This window comes from Balaenoptera acutorostrata, chromosome 14 (genome assembly GCF_949987535.1).
Source record: "Balaenoptera acutorostrata chromosome 14, mBalAcu1.1, whole genome shotgun sequence".
Classification (NCBI taxonomy): Eukaryota; Metazoa; Chordata; class Mammalia; order Artiodactyla; family Balaenopteridae; genus Balaenoptera; species Balaenoptera acutorostrata.
Window position 1 is genome coordinate 85,919,946 of NC_080077.1, and position 21,203 is coordinate 85,941,148.

Sequence of the window (21,203 nt, forward strand, 5' to 3'; positions counted from 1 at the left end):
TAATAATTAGTGATGTTGAACAGCTTTTCATGTGCTTCTTGGCCATCTGTATGTCTTCTTTGGAGAAATGTCTATTTAGGTCTTCTGCCCATTTTTGGACTGGGGTGTTTGGTTTTTTTAATATTGAGCTGCATGAGCTGTTTATATATTTTGGAGATTAATCCTTTGTTGATTTGTTTGCAAATATTTTCTCCCGTTCTGAGGGTTGTCTTTTCGTCTTGTTTGTAGTTTCCTTTGCTTTGTAAAAGCTTTTAGTTTCATTAGATCCCATTTGTTTATTTTTTTTTACTTCCATTACTCTAGGAGGTGTATCAAAAAAGATCTTGCTGTGATTTATGTTAAAGAGTGTTCTTCCTATGTTTTCCTCTAAGAGTTTTATAGTGTCCAGTCTTACATTTAGGTCTCTAATCCATTTTGAGTTTATTTTTGTGTACGGTGTTAGGGAGTGTTCTAATTTCATTCTTTTACATGTAGCTGTCCAGTGTTCCCAGCACCACTTACTGAAGAGACTGGCTTTTCTCCATTGTAGATCCTTGCCTCTTTTGTCATAGATTAGTTGACCATAGGTGCGCGGGTTTATCTCTGGGCTTTCTATCCTGTTCCATTGATCTATGTTTCTGTTTTTGTGCCAGTACCATATTGTCTTGATTACTGTAGCTTTGTAGTATAGTCTGAAGTCAGGGAGCCTGATTCCTCCAGCTCCATTTTTTGTTCTCGATTGCTTTGGCTATTCGGGGTCTTTCGTGTTTCCATACAAATTGTGAAATTTTTTGTTCTAGTTCTGTGAAAAATGCCAGTGGTAGTTTGATAGGGATTGCATTGAATCTGTAGATTACTTTGGGTAGTATAGTTATTTTCACAACATTGATTCTTCCAATCCAAGAACATGGTATATCTCTCCATCTGTTGGTATCATCTTTAATTTCTTTCATCAGTATCTTATAGTTTTCTGCATACAGGTCTTTTGTCTCCCTAGGTAGGTTTCTTCCTAGGTATTTTATTCTTTTTGTTGCAATGGTAAATGGGAGTGTTTCTTTAATTTCTCTTTCAGATTTTTCATCATTAGTGTATAGGAATGCAAGAGATTTCTGTGCATTAATTTTGTATCCTGCAACTTTACCAAATTCAATGATTAGCTCTAGTAGCTTTCTGGTGGCATCTTTAGGATTCTCTATGTATAGTATCATGTCATCTGCAAACAGTGACAGTTTTACTTCTTCTTTTCCAACTTGTATTCCTTTTATTTCTTTTTCTTCTCTGGTTGCCCTGGCTAGGACTCCCAAAACTATGTTGAATAACAGTGGCGAGAGTGGATAGCCCTGTCTTGTTCCTGATCTTAGAGGAAATGCTTTCAGTTTTCCACCATTGAGAATGATGTTTGTGGGTTTGTCGTATATGGCCTTTATTATGTTGAGGTAGGTTCCCTCTATGCCCACTTTCTGGAGAGTTTTTATCATAAATGGGTGTTGAATTTTGTGAAAAGCTTTTTCTGCTACTACTGAGATGATCATATGGTTTTTATTCTTCACTTTGTTAATATGGTGTATCGCACTGATTGATTTGCGTATATTGAAGAATCCTTGCATCTCTGGGATAAATCCCACTTGATCATGGTGTATGATCCTTAATGTGTTGTTGGATTCTGTTTGCTAGTATTTTGCTGAGGATTTTTGCATCTATATTCATCAGTGATATTGGTCTGTAATTTTCTTTTTTTGTAGTATCTTTGTCTGGTTTTGGTATCAGAGTGATGGTGGCCTCATAGAATGAGTTTGGGAGTGTTCCTCCCTCTGCTATATTTTGGAAGAGTTTGAGAAGGATGGGTGTTAGCTCTTCTCTAAATGTTTGATAGCATTCACCTGTGAAGCCATCTGGTCCTGGACTTTTGTTTGTTGGAAGATTTTTAATCACAGTTTCAATTTCATTACTTGTGATTGGTCTGTGCATATTTTCTATTTCTTCCTGGTTCAGTCTTGGAAGGTTATACCTTTCTAAGAATTTGTCCATTTCTTCCAGGTTGTCCATTTTATTGGCATGGAGTTGTTTGTAGTAGTCTCTTAGGATGCTTTGTATTTCTGTGGTGTCTGTTGTAACTTCTCCTTTTTCATTTCTAATTTTATTGATTTGAGTCCTCTCCCTTTTTTCCTTGATGAGTGTGGCTAATGGTTTATCAATTTTGTTTATCTTCTCAAAGAACCAGCTTTTAGTTTTATTGATCTTTGCTATTGTTTTCTTTGTTTCTATTTCATTTATTTCTGCTCTGATCTTTATGATTTCTTTCCTTCTACTAACTTTGGGTTTTGTTTGTTCTTCTTTCTCTAGTTCCTTTAGGTGTAAAGTTAGATTGTTTATTTGAGATTTTTCTTGTTTCCTGAGGTAGGCCTGTATTGCTATAAACTTCCCTCTTAGAACTGCTTTTGCTGCATCCCATAGGCTTTGGATCGTTGTGTTTTCGTTGTCATTTGTCTCTAGGTATTTTTTGATTTCCTCAGTGATGTCTTGGTTATTTAGTAATGTATTGTTTAGCCTCCATGTTTTTGTGTTTTTTACGTGTTTTTCTCTGTAATGATTTCTAATCTCATAGCGTTGTGGTTGGAAAAGATGCTTGATATGATTTCAATTTTCTTAAATTTACCGAGGCTTGATTTGTGACCCAAGATGTGATCTATCCTAGATAATGTTCTGTGCGCACTTGAGAAGAAAGTGTAATCTGCTGTTTTCAGATGGAATGTCCTATAAATATCAATTAAATCTATCTGGCCTATTGTGTCATTTAAAGCTTCTGTTTCCTTATTTATTTTCATTATGGATGATCTGTCCATTGGTGTAAGTGAGGTGTTAAAGTCCCCCACTATTATTGTGTTACTGTTGATTTCCTCTTTTAGAGCTGTTAGCAGTTGCCTTATGTATCGAGGTGCTCCTATGTTGGGTGCATATATATTTATAGTTGTTACATCTTCTTCTTGGATTGATCCCTTGATCATTAGGTAGCGTCCTTCCTTGTCTCTTGTAACATTCGTTATTTTAAAGTCTATTTTATCTGATATGAGTATTGCTATTCCAGCTTTCTTTTGATTTCCATTTGCATGGAATATCTTTTTCCATTCCCTCACTTTCAGTCTGTATGTGTCCCTAGGTCTGAAGTGGGTCTCTTATAGACAGCATATATATGGGTCTTGTTTTTGTATCCATTCAGCGAGCCTGTGTCTTTTGGTTGGGGCATTTAATCCATTTACATTTAAGGTAATTATCAGTATGTATGTTCCTATTATCATTTTCTTAATTGTTATGGGTTTGTTTTTGTAGGTCCTTTTCTTCTCCTGTGTTTCCCACTTAGAGAAGTTCCTTAGTATTTGTTGTAGAGCTGGTTTGGTGGTGCTGAATTCTCTTAGCTTTTGCTTCCTCTGTAAAGCTTTTGATTTCTCCATCGAATCTGAATGAGATGCTTGCCGGGTAGAGTAATCTTGGTTGTAGGTTCTTCCCTTTCATCACTTTGAATATATCATGCCATGCCCTTCTGGCTTGTAGAGTCTCTGCTGAGAAATCAGCTGTTAACCTTATGGGAGTTCCCTTGTATGTTATTTGTCGTTTTTTGCTTGTTGCTTTCAATAATTTTTCTTTGTCTTTAATTTTTGTCAATTTGATTACTATGCATCTCAGTGTGTTTCTCCTTGGGTTTATCACGCCTGTGACTCTCTGCGCTTCCTGGACTTGGGTGGCTATTTCCTTTCCCATGTTAGGGAAGTTTTCGACTATCATCTCTTCAAATATTTTCTCGGGTCCTTGCTCTCTCTCTTCTCCTTCTGAGACCCCTATAATGCAAATGTTGTTGCATTTAATGTTGTCCCAGAGGTCTCTTAGGCTGTCTTCATTTCTTTTCATTCTTTTTTCTTTATTCTGTTCCACGGCAGTGAATTCCACCATTCTGTCTTCTGGGTCACTTATCCGTTCTTCTGCCTCAGTTATTCTGCTATTGATTTCTTCTAGTGTATTTTTCATTTCAGTTATTGTATTGTTCATCTCTGTTTGTTTGTCTTTAATTCTTCTAGGTGTTTGTTCTTTAATTCTTCTAGGTCTTTGTTAAATATTTCTCACATCTTCTTGATCTTTGCCTCCATTCTTTTTCTGAGGTCCTGGATCATCTTCACTATCATTATTCTGAATTCTTTATTTGGAAGGTTGCCTATCTACACTTCATTTAGTTGTTTTTCTGGGGTTTTACCTTGTTCCTTCATCTGGTACATTGCCCTCTGACTTTTCATCTTGTCTGTCTTTCTGTGAATGTGGTTTTTGTTCCACAGGCTGCAGGATTGTAGTTCTTCTTGCTTCTGCTGTCTGCCCTCTGGTGGATGAGGCTATCTGAACAAATGTTCTTTAAGTTCTTTTTATACAAACCTGATTTATGCTTACTATTAGACACAACCCCTACTGGTTTAAGTTATTTGGTTTCTTAATCCACAGTACATTTTAAAGAGCAAATGAAACCAAGGGAAAAGGAGAATTAGAGCATACATAGTATATATGGGCATTAAATATACATAAGTATACTAGGCAAAGGAAATGAGAACTTGATGCTGAAACACAAAGGCCCCCCTTAAAGAAAACCTAGAACATTCCCATAAAAAGTAGACAAAATAAGTAAAAAATTAATGTAACTTGGGCCTCTCTAATGGAGGATCTACTGTCCAGACATTTTGAGAGCACAGGACACCAGTGTACTATTAAAGCAGACCACATTATACAAGATTCATAATGATAACTAAGTCACTTTGAAAGGGTTAAATTAGGTTCCATATACTCTGCTTCAGAAGGTAAGCAACCATGAAGCACACTAGAAAGTTTTCTTTAATAGACTAAGTTTTTCAGAGCAGTTTTAGGTTTAGAGAAAAATTGATCAGAAAGTATAGGGAGTTCCAATTATACCCCAAGCCCCCAAGTTTCTCCTATTACTTACGTCTTGTATTACTGTGATGCATTTGTTATAACTGACGAACCAATATTGATACATTATTATTAACTAAAGTCCATCGTTTACATTAAGGTTCACCCTTGTTGTTGTGAATTGTATGGGCTTTGACAAATGTATAGTGACACGTATCCACCATTACGATATCATAGAGAACAGTTTTACTGCCCTAAAAATCTCCTATGCTCCACCCACTAGACTCTCCCCCAATCCCCCTGAGCCCCTGGCGACCACTGATTATTTATTTATAGTTTTTCCTTTTGCAGAATGTCATAGAATTGGAATCATATAGTAGGTAATTCTTCAGACTGGCTTCCTTCATTTAGCAGTGATATACTTTTAAGGTTTCTCTATGTCTTTTCATGGTTTGATAGCTTATTCCTTTTTATTACTGAAAAATATTCCATTGTGTAAATATACAACAGTTTGTTTAACCATTCACCTGATGAAGGACATCTAAGTTTTGGCAATTATAAAAAAAAGTTGCTATAAATATCTGAGGGCAGGGTTTTGTGTAGACCTAAGTTTTTAACTAATTTGAGTAAATACCAAAGAGCATGTTAGCTGGATTATTATGTAAGAGTATGTTTAGATTTATATGAAACTGTCAAACTGTCTTCCAAAGTGGTTGTATCATTTTGCATTCCCAACAGCAATGAATGAAAATTCCTGTTGCTCCACATCTTCACCAATATTTAGTGCTGTCAGGGTTTTCAGTTTTAGTCATTCTTACAGGTGTGCATGGTATCTCACTGTTGCTTTAATTTGCAAATCCCTAATAATAAGTTGGGTATTTTCCTTCCCCCAAGTGAAAGGCTATAGAGGGCCTGAGCTGGGTCCCCCACGTCAGCTGGACTCTAGAAAGACAGTTTCTGAGGAGGAAGGTCTTGTTAAGAAGGACAGAATGCTCTGGATGTATTTACAAATGGCTATTTCCCCCTCTCCCTGCATGAGGGGATTTCTCTGATTTGAAGTATGTGAACCTGGTAGGGTTCCTGGAGCTAAAACTCACAGAAGTGTGGGTGTCCCCTAAGACAGGGCCCTCCTGGAGTTATTAACTCAAGCTTGTTCACACTGAGCCTCCAGAAATTCATCAATTACAGTTTAAGTTTTGCTCTCCTGGTACTGGCTCCTGGTGACTTCTGTTCATGGGTTGGTTTCTGCTTTGGTAAGATGTGATTCTCTGTAACTGGCTAGCCATCTCTCCAGTTTGGGGGTCAGGAGTTTATCCTGTGGCCTCAGTTCTCTAATGGACCCAAAAAGATGTGTTGATATTTGGTTTGTTCAGCTCTTTTCTTGCTGTTAGAAAGGGAGTGATGAAGTCCAAGCCTCTTAAAGCTGGATCAGAAACCAGAAGTCCAGCAAGTACTTTCAAGCCACAAGTATAAACTGGCCAATGACGGGGAGAAGCTGGTCGTAACAAATGAAGAGATGAGGAACCTTAGCAGAAAAATGAAACTATCAAAAAAAGAAAAGAACCAAAGGCAAATTTTGGAAGTAAAAAGTATATATTTGAAATGAAAATTTTACTAGACAAGATTTAGAGCAGATTAGACACTACAGAAATGAGTTAGTGAATTCAAAGATGGAACAACAGAAATTATTCACACTGAAGAGCACAGAGAAAAACTACTAAGAAACAAAAGAATATCATATAGTGTAACATAAGTGAAATCAGAGTGCCAGAGAGAGAGAGTAGAGGGGAAAACTGGGGCAGAAAATTTCTGTAGTTATAATGGCTAAAATTTTGATAAAAATATCACCCTGCAGATCTGAGGATCTCGGCAAATCATGAGATAAATAAACATAAAGATAAATACCAAGAAAATGTATAAATATATATTTAGATAAATATAAAGAAAATATATAAACTACAAGCAAGATAAATACAAAGAAAACTACAACAAGGCACATCAGAGTCAAACTGCTGCAAACCAAAGATAAGGAGAAAATTGTAACAGCAGCTGGAGGGAAACAACAATATAAACGACAACTGATTTCTCATCCGAGATTATGGAGGATGGATGATAAAGGTATGTCTTTAAAATACTGATACAGGAAGAAAAAGTTAACCCAGAATATTGATTACACAACAACCGTATCAATCAACTTGACCTAATTTATTTATTTTTGGCTGCGCCATGCACCTTATGGCATCTTAGTTCCCTGACCAGGCACTGAACCCAGGCCACTGCAGTGAAAGCGCCAAGTCCTAACCACTGGACTGCCAGGGAGTTCCCAACTGTAAATATACATGTACCCAACACCGGAACACATGAATATATTAAGCAAATACCAACAGATCTAAAGGGAGAAATAGAAAGCGACACAGTAAGTCCCCTACATACGAATGAGTTCTGTTCCGAGAGTGTGTCCGGAAGGCCAATTTGTTCGTAAGTCCAACAAGGTTAGTCTAGGTACCCAACTAACACAATCAGCTATATGGTACTGTACTGTAATAGGTTTATAGTACTTTTCACACAAATAATACATAAAAAGCAAACACAAAAAATAAAGAAAACATTTTTGATCTTACAGTACAGTACCTTGAAAAGTACAGTAGTACAGGACAACAGCTGGTACTCCTTAGCAGTACCAGCTACATCACCGCTGCTTTTCCACTTGCTTCTGGACATCCTACGCTTGAAATAAAGATACTATACTACTGTATTCTATACAGTACAGTACAGTAAAATACACAAAAGCACAACCACCTGTAGAGGATGCACGCACGTGACAACGTAGCCAGACACGTGAACTAACTTACGTGATTGGACACGCAAACGTGTGTTCGCATCTTTCAAAGTTCACAACTTGAAGATTCGTACGTAGGGGACTTACTGTACTCATTAAAATGCTCTAACATCACTTTTTTAAAACTTACCCTCAAAGTATGGTGCTCTTGTGCTAGTAATAGTCTTAGCTCTTCATGTAGTGTTATAACTTCCAGAAACTGTCCCCATAAAGCCATTAGAAGTGAGCAAAGTTGTGCGAGATTCATATTTATAAGTTCTGCCAGTTCATCAGGATTCTCTATTTTCTGAAATGACAAGGAAAAAAACCTTTACTGCTCTCTGAGAATTACCATAACACATCTATATATATTACTGAGAATATTAATACAAAGGCAAATTTTTAGTTTTAAAAAATGTGTCTGTGTGCACTTGCACGTGTGTGTGTGTGCTTGCATGTGTGTGTAGAGAGAGACCAACTGACCCATGGCTTTTTTCTATCTGACAGTTACTACAGCACTTTTCGACCATTTAACCAATATTTAAATACCAGAGGTATCTTGTTACTGAAATAACATCATAGTCTAAAGTTACAAATCAGGATTCTATAGAACATGATCAAATTCAAACACTAAAATACTGGGAATTTTAAACACAATGTACAAATCATGATGAAAGTTATAAAAATTTTGAAAGATGATGAAATCTTAAAATCTGATTTTTTTCCCAATCAGCTAAGTAAAGTACTTAAAAGATCCGTAACTCCTCGGAAAGGACTGAGACACTCTCTAAAGTACTGCTTTGCCCTCATACCTGTGCTCCTAGATTTTATTTTGCTTGTGGGGATCCTTTCATAGAGCTGTCGGACACTTCCTTCCTTCTCTTTTCTAACAATTCACTCACCCAGTATTTACTGGGCACATTTTACATGCTAGGGCCTACATTCTACAGACAACAAGATTAATATGAAAAGTTTACAGTCTAATGAGGAAAGAAAAGTGGGTCAACGATTACAATATACTATTATGAGTGTTCTAATAGTGGTATTAAATTATCCCATTTATTTAAATATTCACCTAAACTGATGATGGAAGTTAAGAGTACTGAATGAGATGCAGAATCTTCTAAAAGGCATTTGGTTTTCTTGAATTGATAAAATAAGAAATTCTAAACAAAGAATAACAAAGGACTATAAATCAGAATGATGTATCTCTTTGGTCAAGCATTTTTATCATGAGGACAGGCTTTTCTTCAATACACTGAGGCAGCAGTCAGTCTTCAGGGAGGTAGTATCTTGACGCAAAAATCTGTCTTTAATTACTAGTAACACTAAGAAATCTACTTTAAATACATACATGGGTGCTGATCTCATTTTCCTACTGTAAAGACGGAAGTAGTCGTCTGCTCAGATTGAAGCTGACAGCCATTCCCGCCTACACACCAATGATGGCCTCATTTACGGCTCTGGATCACATCTCCCTGAGTTCTAGATCCAGCATCTACTGGATGACTGTACTTGGACAGTTCAACGTATCCCAAACTGCACTGCACCCTCCCTTTCTAAAAACAAACAAAACCCCCAAATGTTGCTTATCACATATGACCCTCTTTCTCTCAGTTTGTATTGGCTTCTTTTTGAAGTCTGCAATCCAGCAGGCTTTTCTTCCCCAACCCAAACCAAGCTTCCATTTATCTTCTTAACTAAGAGAACACTTAAAACAAAAACTCAGCAACATTAGTAAGAAAGGAAGGTATCGTGTCTTATTTACTTTTGTGACTCTGGTTACCGGTACACAGTAGTCACTCAATAAATACTTACTGGACGAATAAATGAATGAATGAATAAGGAATTACAGGCCTCAGATAAGGAAAAAGCTCCCAGAATACAAGGACAAACTCAGAAAACGCTGACAAATTCCAGAATTCTGGAATGGAAGCTAACAGAGTCAACAGATGATAAGTACTGATTGATCAACATACACAGAAATTCTACAGAGGTGTTCTGCCCCAGGAAATGGTTTACAAATGTTATTAGAAATGAAGCTAACAAGTTTTTCATGTCTCCTAAGAACACACAAAAGATTAAAATGTACTATAAAGAAGCTGAAGCCTGCAGTATTGTTTCAAGAATGATTTTAACGGAGTTAGGAAAAGAAGACTAGAATAAGTATTTGACAGTAATTAAATAGCACTACGTAAGGCAAGCAATGCTACACCTAGTACAATCTACACACAAGTAGAACTAATTCTCCTCCAGAGAGCAAGGCCATCTAGATACCTTGTAATTATTAGTGGCATTTCTCAGGGATCATGGCACCAAGGTTCTGAGAAAGGACTTAGTATTTTCATTATTGGGAAAAGCATCCCTTCAGGTATAAACAAATTACTCCTTTGGTTTATATAACTCTTTACAGTAAGTGTCAAAATGTAAATAATAATCATTTCTTTTTTATATTAAAAAGGAAATCAGAATTAAGTTTGACAAGATCTTTTATATGTATAAATGTAGGAATAATAAGACCTTACATTTATGTATTTTTTTCAAAAAACATTCATTATTTTGTCCTACTCATAGCATTCACTGACCTTGTTTGATTACAAAATGGTGCTTACTTTAATAGACTTGGAAAATGGGGGAAAGCAAAAAAGAAAAAAATAAAGTTCATCTTAGTTTATAGTCTTCAATTTTTTTCAGTTATAGAGAGGAAAAACCCAGAATCATATATAGCTTTATGCCATTTTCACTGGATAACACAGTATGAGCATTTCCCTACATCATCAAACATTTGTTGAAAGCAACATTTTTAAGGTTGTACAACTTTTTTAGATTATGAGTGTCCCATGATTTCTTTAACCATTGTCCTACTGTTGGGGATTTATTTAGGTTAATGTTTTACAATATTATAAGTTACACTACATATGAATCTCTGATTGTTTATTTGGTATAAATTGAGAAGAAATACTCTTTTTGGCTTTGGATACATACTGCCAAACTAATCTCTGAGAAAGATCTACGAGGTACGAGAATCTGTATCTCACCACATCTCAATAAGCATTACGTTGTTATTAAAAAATCACAGCTAGGTTAAAAATGACGTCAGAATATTTAAATTTTTGTTTCTTTGATAACTAAATATTTTTCATATCCTTATTAGCAGTTTTTGTAATTCGGTGTCTAACCTATACTAATATGAAAAATGGGGACTAACAGGTTTTCTTATCGATTTGTAAGACCTCTTTAAATATTATTCCACCTCTTGTGTATTCTATCTGCTGTCAAAGTTTACCCTAGTTTACGTTAAATTTTATGACGTCCATTTAAATACTGAAATTAAATACGAGTACATAAAAATTTATTAGTAATATTTGAATACATACGTATTTTTTTTAACACTTAGTACAGATGGATATAGAGTAAAGAATAAAACTTTTCCTTCACAGCCTCATCCTTCATGCTATTGTTTTTTCTGTATTTTTGTTAACAGTTTGAAATGTATATGTATGTGTGTATATATATCCTTTCAAATATTTTATATATAATCTAATCACACAAATATGATCAAATACATACAGAGCTTTTTTTAACATATAAAAATCATACTCATATTTTTCCAACTTATTTTTTCTTTTTTCTTTTTTTTCTTTTAAAGATTTTTGACGTGGACCATTTTTTTTAAAGTCTTTATTGAATTTGTTACAACATTGTTTCTGTTTTACATTTTGGTCTTTTGGCCCTGAGGCATGTGGGATCTTAGCTCCCGGATCAGGGATCGAACCTGAACACACTGTATTGGAAGGCGAAGTTTTAACCACTGGACTGCCAGGGAAGTCCCTATTTTTTCAATTAATATATCCTAGAGAGCTTTTCAGCATGAAAACTGTACCTTGCATCATAGATGAATATATATATCTTGAATTAAAGAATCCATGTCAATGCATAGACTTGCCTAATCCTTTCAAATGGCTACATGGGAATTGATAATTCTTTATGTCTGTTGAAATGTATTAGCACTTCTGCGGGACAGATTCCTAAATAAAAACTGTTTTGTGGCAGAGCATGTGTTTTTAATAGATGTTTTCAGAATAGACTGATGAAGTGACCTAAAAAATGTACCAATTTCTACCCTCACCAACAGCATAGGCAGATACTAGTTTCCCTACACCCTTATCAACAATGCAGATTAGCAGTCACTTTCATTTTTGCAAATTTCATGGTCAAAAAACCCTTTTATTGTTTAAATCTGCATTTCCCTGGTTTTCAGTAAGACTTAGTGTCACCTATGTAGCTAACTTGTTCTGTTAAGAACTGCGTTTTGTACATTGCCTCTATGCATATCCCTTTTTCCCGGGTGGTGTTTTGAAACTGATACATAGGACCTCTTTATATATTGTGAGTATTAATCATTTGCCACTTTTAAGTATTGCCAAATATTTTCTTCCAGTTTATTGCTTCCTTTCAACTTTATTTATATTTTATTTTGTTTTAAAGAAGTTTCAAATCATCAATACCTTATTTTGTCTTTTACTATTACTCTGAAAAAGTTATTTCATATCCTAATATCAGATTGTTTATATATACATGTATATGTAAATTTATCTTCCAAATTTTTCTGGACATTTAACTCTTCAAGTCCATTTAGAATTTGCTTCTATAGTATGGTATTTTACCACACCATTTATGTAACCCAATGTTTGCGATATTTTATCATATATTTAATTCTTAAACATATTTAGTGACTGTTTCAGTGCTATTTAGTTTCATTGATTTGTCTTTCTAGTCTTTTAGAGAAGTCCTACTCTATTTCCATAACTGTAGTTTTATATATATATATATTAGCATCCACTTGGGCAAGTCCCTCTATATTATTATTATTCAAAAGTTTTTCTTAGTCATCCTTACCTTTCTTTAAGTGATCTTTAACATAAGTTTAAAGTTTCCAACAGGATTTTGACATAGATGCATTAATATTATTAACTTGAGAAAAACTGGATCTTTCAGAGATCATTCACCTTTCCGTCTGGGAGTATCATAATGTTTATTCATCCAAATTTCCTTTAATATGTCAGTGAAACACTGTAGATTTTTTTTTCCATATTAATCGCAAACATCTTATTAAGATTATTTCTAAGCGTATATAATTCTTTGGGGCAACGATTATAATGACATTAGTGATTTTTTAAAGAAAACACTTATCTTACTTGAACCGTGGGGAAAGCCTCTAGGATAGTATACGAAATTGTCTATCCTGCCCATGTATAATTTTACAAGGAGAAGGTAAATACCTTTTTCAAAGGGGTCAAGTCCTCATTTAAATTTACATACAGAAATACAACCCGAAGTCAATATATTTTTGTTTGATTCATGTCTCCGATTTCTTCCATTAATGTAGCTAAACAAGAGTGAAATACATAGGGATCCTAAAACAGTCAAAACATTTAGTTCCATGGGGAAGAAAAAGGAAAAATAAAAATCTATTCAATTTAATTGCAAGAATGAACTAGTAGAAAAATGGTCTGAGACAAACTGATCTCTTGAAATAAAACAAACTTTCATTTCTAAATAATATCACTTTACAAAAATATGTAAGTTTAAGTAATGCTTAAAAAAATTTTTCCAGAAATTCTTTGAGTGAACTAATAAGAGAAAAAGGACACTTCTGATCAGTTAATTGTCTTTGCTATTTCATTTATATGCACAATAATATACATTTTAAAGATAATTTAACTTCACGTTCAAGTCAAATGTTGTTTGATCAACTAAGGTGTGTTTCTACCTAGATCAACAATTTTATCTTTGCATTTTAGAAAGGATAAATAATTAATATTTTCCTCAATAAAATACTTAGAAAACAGAATCCACTCAAATAACTTGGTAACGTGAATTTTAAAAATGCAAGTACCTTGACTTCTTCACATAATTCAGTAAGTCGCGCTTCCACATCCATTTCCTCTGAAAGGAGTAAAGAGTAATTGGAGGAAGTATCTCAATGTTAGCTCTGTAAACTGTTTTTGAAATTATAGAAATAAATTAAATTACCTTTAAAAAACCAGAAGGTTGCAAAATATCCGGACTATATTAAATGAATTAAATTTCAATGTAATATATTTTTCTAAACACATTAATCATGCAGGTAATGTGATAATTAGTAAATTCTATGTTCTGATTACAGGCATACCTCGAAAATATTGCAGTTCGGTTCCAGACCACTGCAAAAGAGTGAAAACTGGAATAAAGCTAATTACATGAATTCTCTGGTTTCCCAGTGCATATAAAAGTTACATTTACACTATACTGTAGTCTATTAAGTGTGCAATAGCATTATGTCTAAAAAAACAATGTACATACTTTAATTTAAAAATATTTTATGCTAAAAAAATGCCAACCATCATCTGAGCCTTCAGTGAGCTGTAATCTTTTTGCAATAGTAACATAAAAAAATCACTGATCACAGATCACCATAATAAAATAATGATAATAATGAAAAAGCTTGAAATATTGAGAGAACTACCAAAATGTGATACAGAGACACAAAGTGAGCAAATGCTGTTGGGAAAAATGCTGCCAACAGACTTGCTTGCCGTAGGGTTGCCATAAATCTTCAATTTGTGGAAAACACAGTATCCATGAAGCGCAATAAAGTGAGGTATGCCTGTATTAAGTAGTGGGTTTCTGTTCTCATAAGAGGCTAACACTGTCACGGAACTACTGACTATATACCTCAAGTAACTTGCACAACTGCATCACAGAAAAGATAAAACACACAACTAAGGTTTTATTGCATTTCACACATTATAAATTCCAGTGATCTTAGTATTTTGTATTACATATGTACATGCTTCACTTTTTACAAAAGCTTCGCTTTTTATAGTAGCTACAGTTCAAGTCAAAATAATTTTTATAACCAAAACATATGTAAAGCATGCCTGGAATATAAGCTGTTTAATGAAAATGAATGACAAAATCCTTTTCGACAAAAAGTAAGTTTATATTTTAGTTTAATAAATTCAGTTTTCTATCAGACAGTCTAAAACCGAGGCAATTTTTTCCCATAAAATCCTGACGTATTTAATGTATGCTACAACCATTTACAAAGGGGGGGTGCAGATTAATTTACAATCAAAATGGTAATATTTACAAAGGAGTACAGAAACTAACAGAATAGAAGACTTATTAGTTACTTTTTGCAGGGAAGACATTTCGCTAAAGCCTGAAATATCATGTTTAGACATACTCAGGTTTTCTTCAGAAATCAAACTAAAATGAGTTCTCCTAAGAGAACTCTAACAGCATAGGGTCAGCACACAACATTTCATAATCTTGTTGCTGTAAGGGAGTTTAACTGATCATTCTCACACAAAAGCAAGAATACATTCTGTGACATCCCTGAATTCATTCACCAGCTCACTGTCTCGTAAGGTACACTGAATGTTTACTACTTGATAAAAAGAATGATAAGCGTTTAAATTTGATAAAATAAGCAGTTACACTGATGTGCTGAACACAACCAAGCTATGATGGGAACAACAAACACTCTGTTGGTAATTAAAACCAGGAGGACACACAAATGTTTTGTAATTCACAAAATATATAAATAACCCACTGATAACTAAAGAAATCTGCTGAGATTTCAAAAATCATTTCACCGTCAGGTAAATCAGTGGCTTCTAAGGTTAGGTTTTCCAAAAAAAAAGAAAATATCTGGCAGACCCTGTATTAAAATCATAACTTCCATATGCCAACATCTGTTTTCACATCACTCATGATGTTTTCCTTTGATAGAAGAAAATCAGCAAAAGTGGTCTTAGTAGGTTACATATCCTACCTATGAATTTTTAAAAAATGAAAATAAACTTTCTAGAGTTTTGATACTCTTTTCTCATCTTTACATACAGGAGCCTAAGTGCAGAAACTGGTCCATTTGCATTATGGTTCGTGAGAGCTACTTCAATGCAAACACCTCCAGGGATGCTTAAATGCAAAACTTAACTTCAAAACCTTTGAGTTGAAATGATTTCAACATCATTTAGGATTTTAACTGAGTTTAATTAATTTTTCTTTTAAAAATGCCTATGTATCTATTTATACAATTTTATAGACATGTGCACAGGTTATTTTCTTACAATTTTTCTTTTCAGAAACGCCATGCGGTGTGATCTCAGCTCCCCGACCAGGGACTGAACCGGGGCCGCGGCAGCGAAAGCCTGGGATCCTAACCCCTAGGCCACCAGGGAACTCCCTACAAACTTTTTTTTAACTTGGCTCCTCCTGCTAATCGAAGGTGGCAGCTTGGAACACATCCTTCCACATTTTCAAATATATACATATATGAGAGCTGGAGTCACTGGTTTACAAAAATGGGTGTATTTTACAAACCTGCTGCAATTTGCTTTTTGTCTCTCAGCAGTACTCCATGTAAATGGGATATGCAGCCCTAAAGCACTTTTTTCAAATGGCTGCATAATATCCCTTGGTGTGGGTACCTCAAAGTCCACTCTTTGCTGAATGATGGGCATTTATCTTTGTTTTCAGTGTTTTGCCACTAAGAATACTGTGATCAACATGCGTGTACATATACCGTTACATACGAGTACTCCTTTCCGTGCTACAGATGGAACAAAAATGGAGTTGCTAGGTCGAAAGGTAAACGTATCTTAAATTTATCTTCTAAATCTATCCACCCTCTCATCTACTCATTCATTCAACAGATATTCATAGCATAGTTCAGATAATGCCAATACACTGCTAGGAGTTAAGGATAAAAGATATCTCAAAAAAAGTGTTATTTAACTAACTTCACTATGTTTTAGTTTTGAATCAAGTCTTTTCCCACCCAACCAAATACTGGGCCCTTCTTTATATAGGCCTTATTATATGAGCAGCGTTTTTTAAAATTATTTAGCATGCTCACATCTAAATTGATAGGCTGACAATACAATAGTTAATGAGAAGTATATTTTTATTGCTAAAAAGAACACTAAAACATGTCATAAACGACCATAATGTCACACCATGAATTCTTTAATTTTATAGTTAAGTTACTTAATGAGAATACAAAATTATACTCTAAAATAATGATCATAAATAAATCTTCAACCTTTCTTTTTTCCTTCCTGATAAGAAGATAAGTTTCTCGCTTCACAGTTTTAGTGAAAACTGACCCAATTTAAGTATTTCTGGGCTAGTTTTCATTTGAGAAATGTGGAGAAAGATTTTGGCTCTTTAATTTCCTTTTATCCATACTTCTGAAAACTGAGAAACAAATGCTGTGATTTAATTTTATTTTTTATTTCTACAGCTTTTCGTAACTTTTAAAAAATGTAATAGTGATGGCCTATTCAACGCCAAGTAAAAACTTTCAATATACTTATGGAAAGATAATAAATTAAGTACTATTGCTGTTCAAGAACAAAAGTCTATAACATATAGGGAAATATATCAATAAAATAATGAGATCACAATATTTCCTTTCAAATGTGTAACATATCTGGATAGTGGTGACTTGATATTACTGTATTTTGCTTTTTAAACTTAGAACAATAAAAAATAAATACAAATTGACTCAAAAAACAAAGCCAGGTACTAAAGATGCTTCTCTCTTTAATTCTATAATGCATGAAATTAGCTTCAGTTTTTAAAACCACATTTTATTATCCTTAGCCCTACCCAAAGACAAACTGACTTTGAACAAATTTAGGCATTACCATTAAACCAACAAATTCTGGCAATGAACATGGTTTCCAAAAAGTGCTCTTTGTAGGAACTCTAAAATGAGTATGTTAAAAGCCAAAGAAATCTTTGCATTTAACATTTCCAGTTTTAAATAAAAACTTCAACATTAAAATTAATTACAAATTAACCAAAGCTTATCTACAAACCAAATTGATTCTAATAGTAAGTTCTTAAATAAGGGTGGTAGGAACATACAATATTAAGAAATACATATTTATGAAATTTGACACTAATTTAAAGCAAAGTTTCCTGCTAATTAAAAGGGATTGTTTACTTAACCTATTTGTAAACATACCTAGACAGGTGTCTTTCTGGGTTGGTGGCTGTTTTCTTCTGAGAAGGCGCTCATAAAGGACCTGCATGTTGGCCTTGGCTAGTTACAAGGATTGCACACAGCACTAGTTACTATACTCCTTTTACAATAAAATTTATTAGAATTTTCCAATTTGTTATTAATAGTTTTAGTATTGATCCGATAGTGCAGTTAGATTAGAACACTAAAGCAAAATCTTTCAGTTAGTTAATTAGCTTATTAGAATTACAAATGATGTACATTCACGTTTATGTTACTTTGTTCTTTTTTCTATTTAAGTGTATGTGCCACTCAACATTTCATAATCCAATATTATTTTTATGTTTTAATTTCTTAAACTCAGAATTTTAGAGTTGGCAGGGGTCTCAGAGGTCAGCGAGGTCAACCCCCTGCCTTTACAAGTCTAGAGACCGGGGCCCCAAAAGGTTACATGACTTGGTAAAGCCTAGATTCCAGAATTCCTGACACCCATTTTCAGTAGGAGTTCCTTGCACCAAACCAATATTTAACTGTATGTCATCAAAAAAATGTACATCATTCATCTACGAGAAAAGAAAAAGACACAAGCAGAACAGAATTCAAGGCATTATTTTTAAAAAGGGAATAGAGTTTAGATACACTCCTCACACCATGGTGGAATTTAAGACTTTTAAATATATACATATTTGAAAACTCAAGAAAAGTGCTAAATAGTAGAAGGAAATAGAATACATCCTCTAATCAAGAACTACTTTACAAACTTACTAAAACTGGTGAATATAATGATGTTTAGTCAACAGTGTTTTACAGAAATATTATCTAGTGCCTACAATCTAATTTTGCTAGGATAAAAATAAACAATGTTAATAGTTCAGAATATGCAGTAGTTTTATTTTGAATAGTTAATAATATTTTTAGATGTTGTCCTAGAATATGCATTCAAGAATAAACTAAAATTCACAATAAATAGAAAATATAAATAATGAAAAGTTTAAGAATAACACAAAGTATCACTGATAAATATTTACTGAAGATGAATCTTGAATTTAAAAATCCCTAGGAAACTACTATAAAGTATGTGCTGATGTCTATGTACTTTTCAATTATCAACAAAAACTGTATTGTGCCATTTCATTCATTCATCCATTCAACAAATATATTTTGAGTAAACACCATGTGTAAGGTACTAATAATTTTATTCTACCACTATTATTTGTTTATTTGAAACTGAAGTCTAGGGGTTTGCTTTAGAATTTTATTTTCTGATAAAATATTTTAAGCAAATAATTTGGAATAAAATTGATATTCATTTAGTAACTGACTCCTGAAATTAAACATAAGGGCTCTTTTAATTATGCTATTTTCTACATTATATTCATAAGCCCAAAGTAATATATATGTGCCACAAAAGCCATCCTCACCCCAAAGTAAAAACCTTATAAATAAATGAATTATCATACTGAAGTTAGATAAATTAGCGCTAATACTGTCTAAGCTATTTGAAATAAATCTTTGCCTTTGAAAAGAGATGCTTGTTTCCTTTAAACATTATTTCCTTTTGTACAGAAATATTTTTTTATAAGTTAAAATGTGGTTCAAGTGTTTTTCCATTCGGAAACATTACATGTGAAAACTCTTTGAAAATTCCGTGCACGCAGCATGGACAGGCCCACCTCACACAGGGCTCTCTGTACTAACCCACAAGAACCCCACCCAGCTGTGGGAGTCTCTCCTGTCTCTCTCAGTGCTGAACTGACTCCTTATTAAGGGAACGGGGATGTCAAAGCTCTTCAAAGACCTAGAAGAGGCCTGCTCTTTCCTCAGCACTTTGCTCAGCCCGAAGGAATTCCTCCGTTAACCAGTTTTCCTCGTGGAGCTTCCTCACACCTTCTGCTTTCTGGATGCCCTCCTCTTTCCTTCCTGGTGCATTCAGCACATCTGGACCCCTTCAATCCTCCTGCCCTTAGAATGGAAACCAGTTTGCATAAACAGTCCCAGTTACTTACAGGTAGTAAGTGACAGCAATGGTGCACACATGCACATGCAGTCCTGAGCACTACACGATGATGCCTCCACGAATTCAACATCCAAACTACTAACAGATTCTCCTATAGAAATGCGATTACACGTGGTTTCTGTGTCATACCACTACTTCTCAGTAACATGGTATCGCCCTTCATTAACATTATGGTTTAATAGTTTTGTGGTCTGACCACTAAACCTAAATTAACCAAAATTTATCATATAATTCTCCTAAGAAAATGTGTTTGAATCCCAAAGAACCAAATTAAAAAATACATGAAGCAAAAGTTTTCCATTAATTGAGGATTAGTGATAGCTTAAATTAGTTCTATTCTACAAACAATTCTTTCATTTTCAAAAAAGAACATTTTTTAAAGTTTACATTTGAGGCAGTGGTCTCTTAAAGGATTTTCCTAAGGGAAATAGAAGAGTCTAAGTACATGAAACAGCAAGGAAAAAGAGTATTCCAGAGAATAGTAATCAAAAGGTTTCCGTACTACCATTTTTGACTTGAGGAAGAATACATGAGCAAAAAAGAACAAACATTTTCCTACTGCTTGTAAAACTGGGGATACACTGGGATCCTTGAATTAAGCATTCTAAATAGTCAACTGAATGATATCTGTTTCTAGTCAAGTCAGGAAAGTGTGCACTGAACTGACTGATAATGAAATTAATCCAACCCGTGGGAGCATCTGCTGACAGGCAGCGGTACAACAGCCAGCCTGTTCTCACAGCTGAACCTCAGTGAGGTACAGATCACTTCCTTACAATTCTTTTGTATCTCAAAATAGGCAGTTATAAAAACGGGCTAATTAGTCTCAAACCCAAGAATTATTTTCAGTAACTGACTATTTTTGATAGTGCATCAATATTGTTAAAAGACTGAGATCCTTGAGGAACAAAGAAATAAGTAAGAACAGTGATTAATTTCAGTAAAATTTAAAAAGTAATTTCTGATTTGTTCAAGTATGTAATGATGAAAATAATTTATTCTAAAGAGATAATTAAAATGTGCTTTTTATGATGAGCTTATAAAACTTTTATAAGTAAAAGCTTATAAAACTTTCATAAAATGTCTGAATAAAAACATTTTTGCAAATCTCAATAATTTATCTTCTGTGAAGTGATATATGTATTTTGCAAACTACAAGTGGTATACAAAATCAAGGCAATATGATTTTTTATTATGTATTACAATATACATGCAGATATTAATGTTGGACAAAAACCGAAGACTGGTGTTTTAAAATTATTTTTTAAATTTTCAGAATGTTAAAACTGAGTAATGTTATTATTTTCTGAAATGAAATAAAAGAAATAAGATCTGATATCACTTAAAACCAAACATATTTAAAAAAAAGGTCCCAAGTACCTACAATCTGCTTAGACTGTTAAATATTTGGAAGTATGGATTTAATTTATCTTACCTAATCTATCTAATTTCTCTTCCCTATCTAA

At 33.9% G+C, this 21,203-nt stretch overlaps 1 protein-coding gene across 7 annotated transcripts in view; it reads right to left on the bottom strand.

Moving 5' to 3' along the window:
* Positions 1-21,203, bottom strand: part of FAM135A (family with sequence similarity 135 member A) — a 119,772-nt gene that overhangs the window by 34,311 nt on the left and 64,258 nt on the right. For 4 of the 7 annotated variants that reach the window (XM_057527906.1, XM_057527903.1, XM_057527904.1 and 1 more), the window contains 3 exons: positions 17,724-17,801; positions 13,599-13,648; positions 7,851-8,006 (listed from right to left, as the gene is read on the bottom strand). In XM_057527906.1, coding sequence (XP_057383889.1) covers positions 7,851-8,006; positions 13,599-13,648; positions 17,724-17,801 — 284 coding nt within the window. The remainder of the gene's footprint in view (positions 1-7,850; positions 8,007-13,598; positions 13,649-17,723; positions 17,802-21,203) is intronic. The other 3 variants (XM_057527907.1, XM_057527905.1, XM_057527909.1) reach the window with 1 other exon arrangement.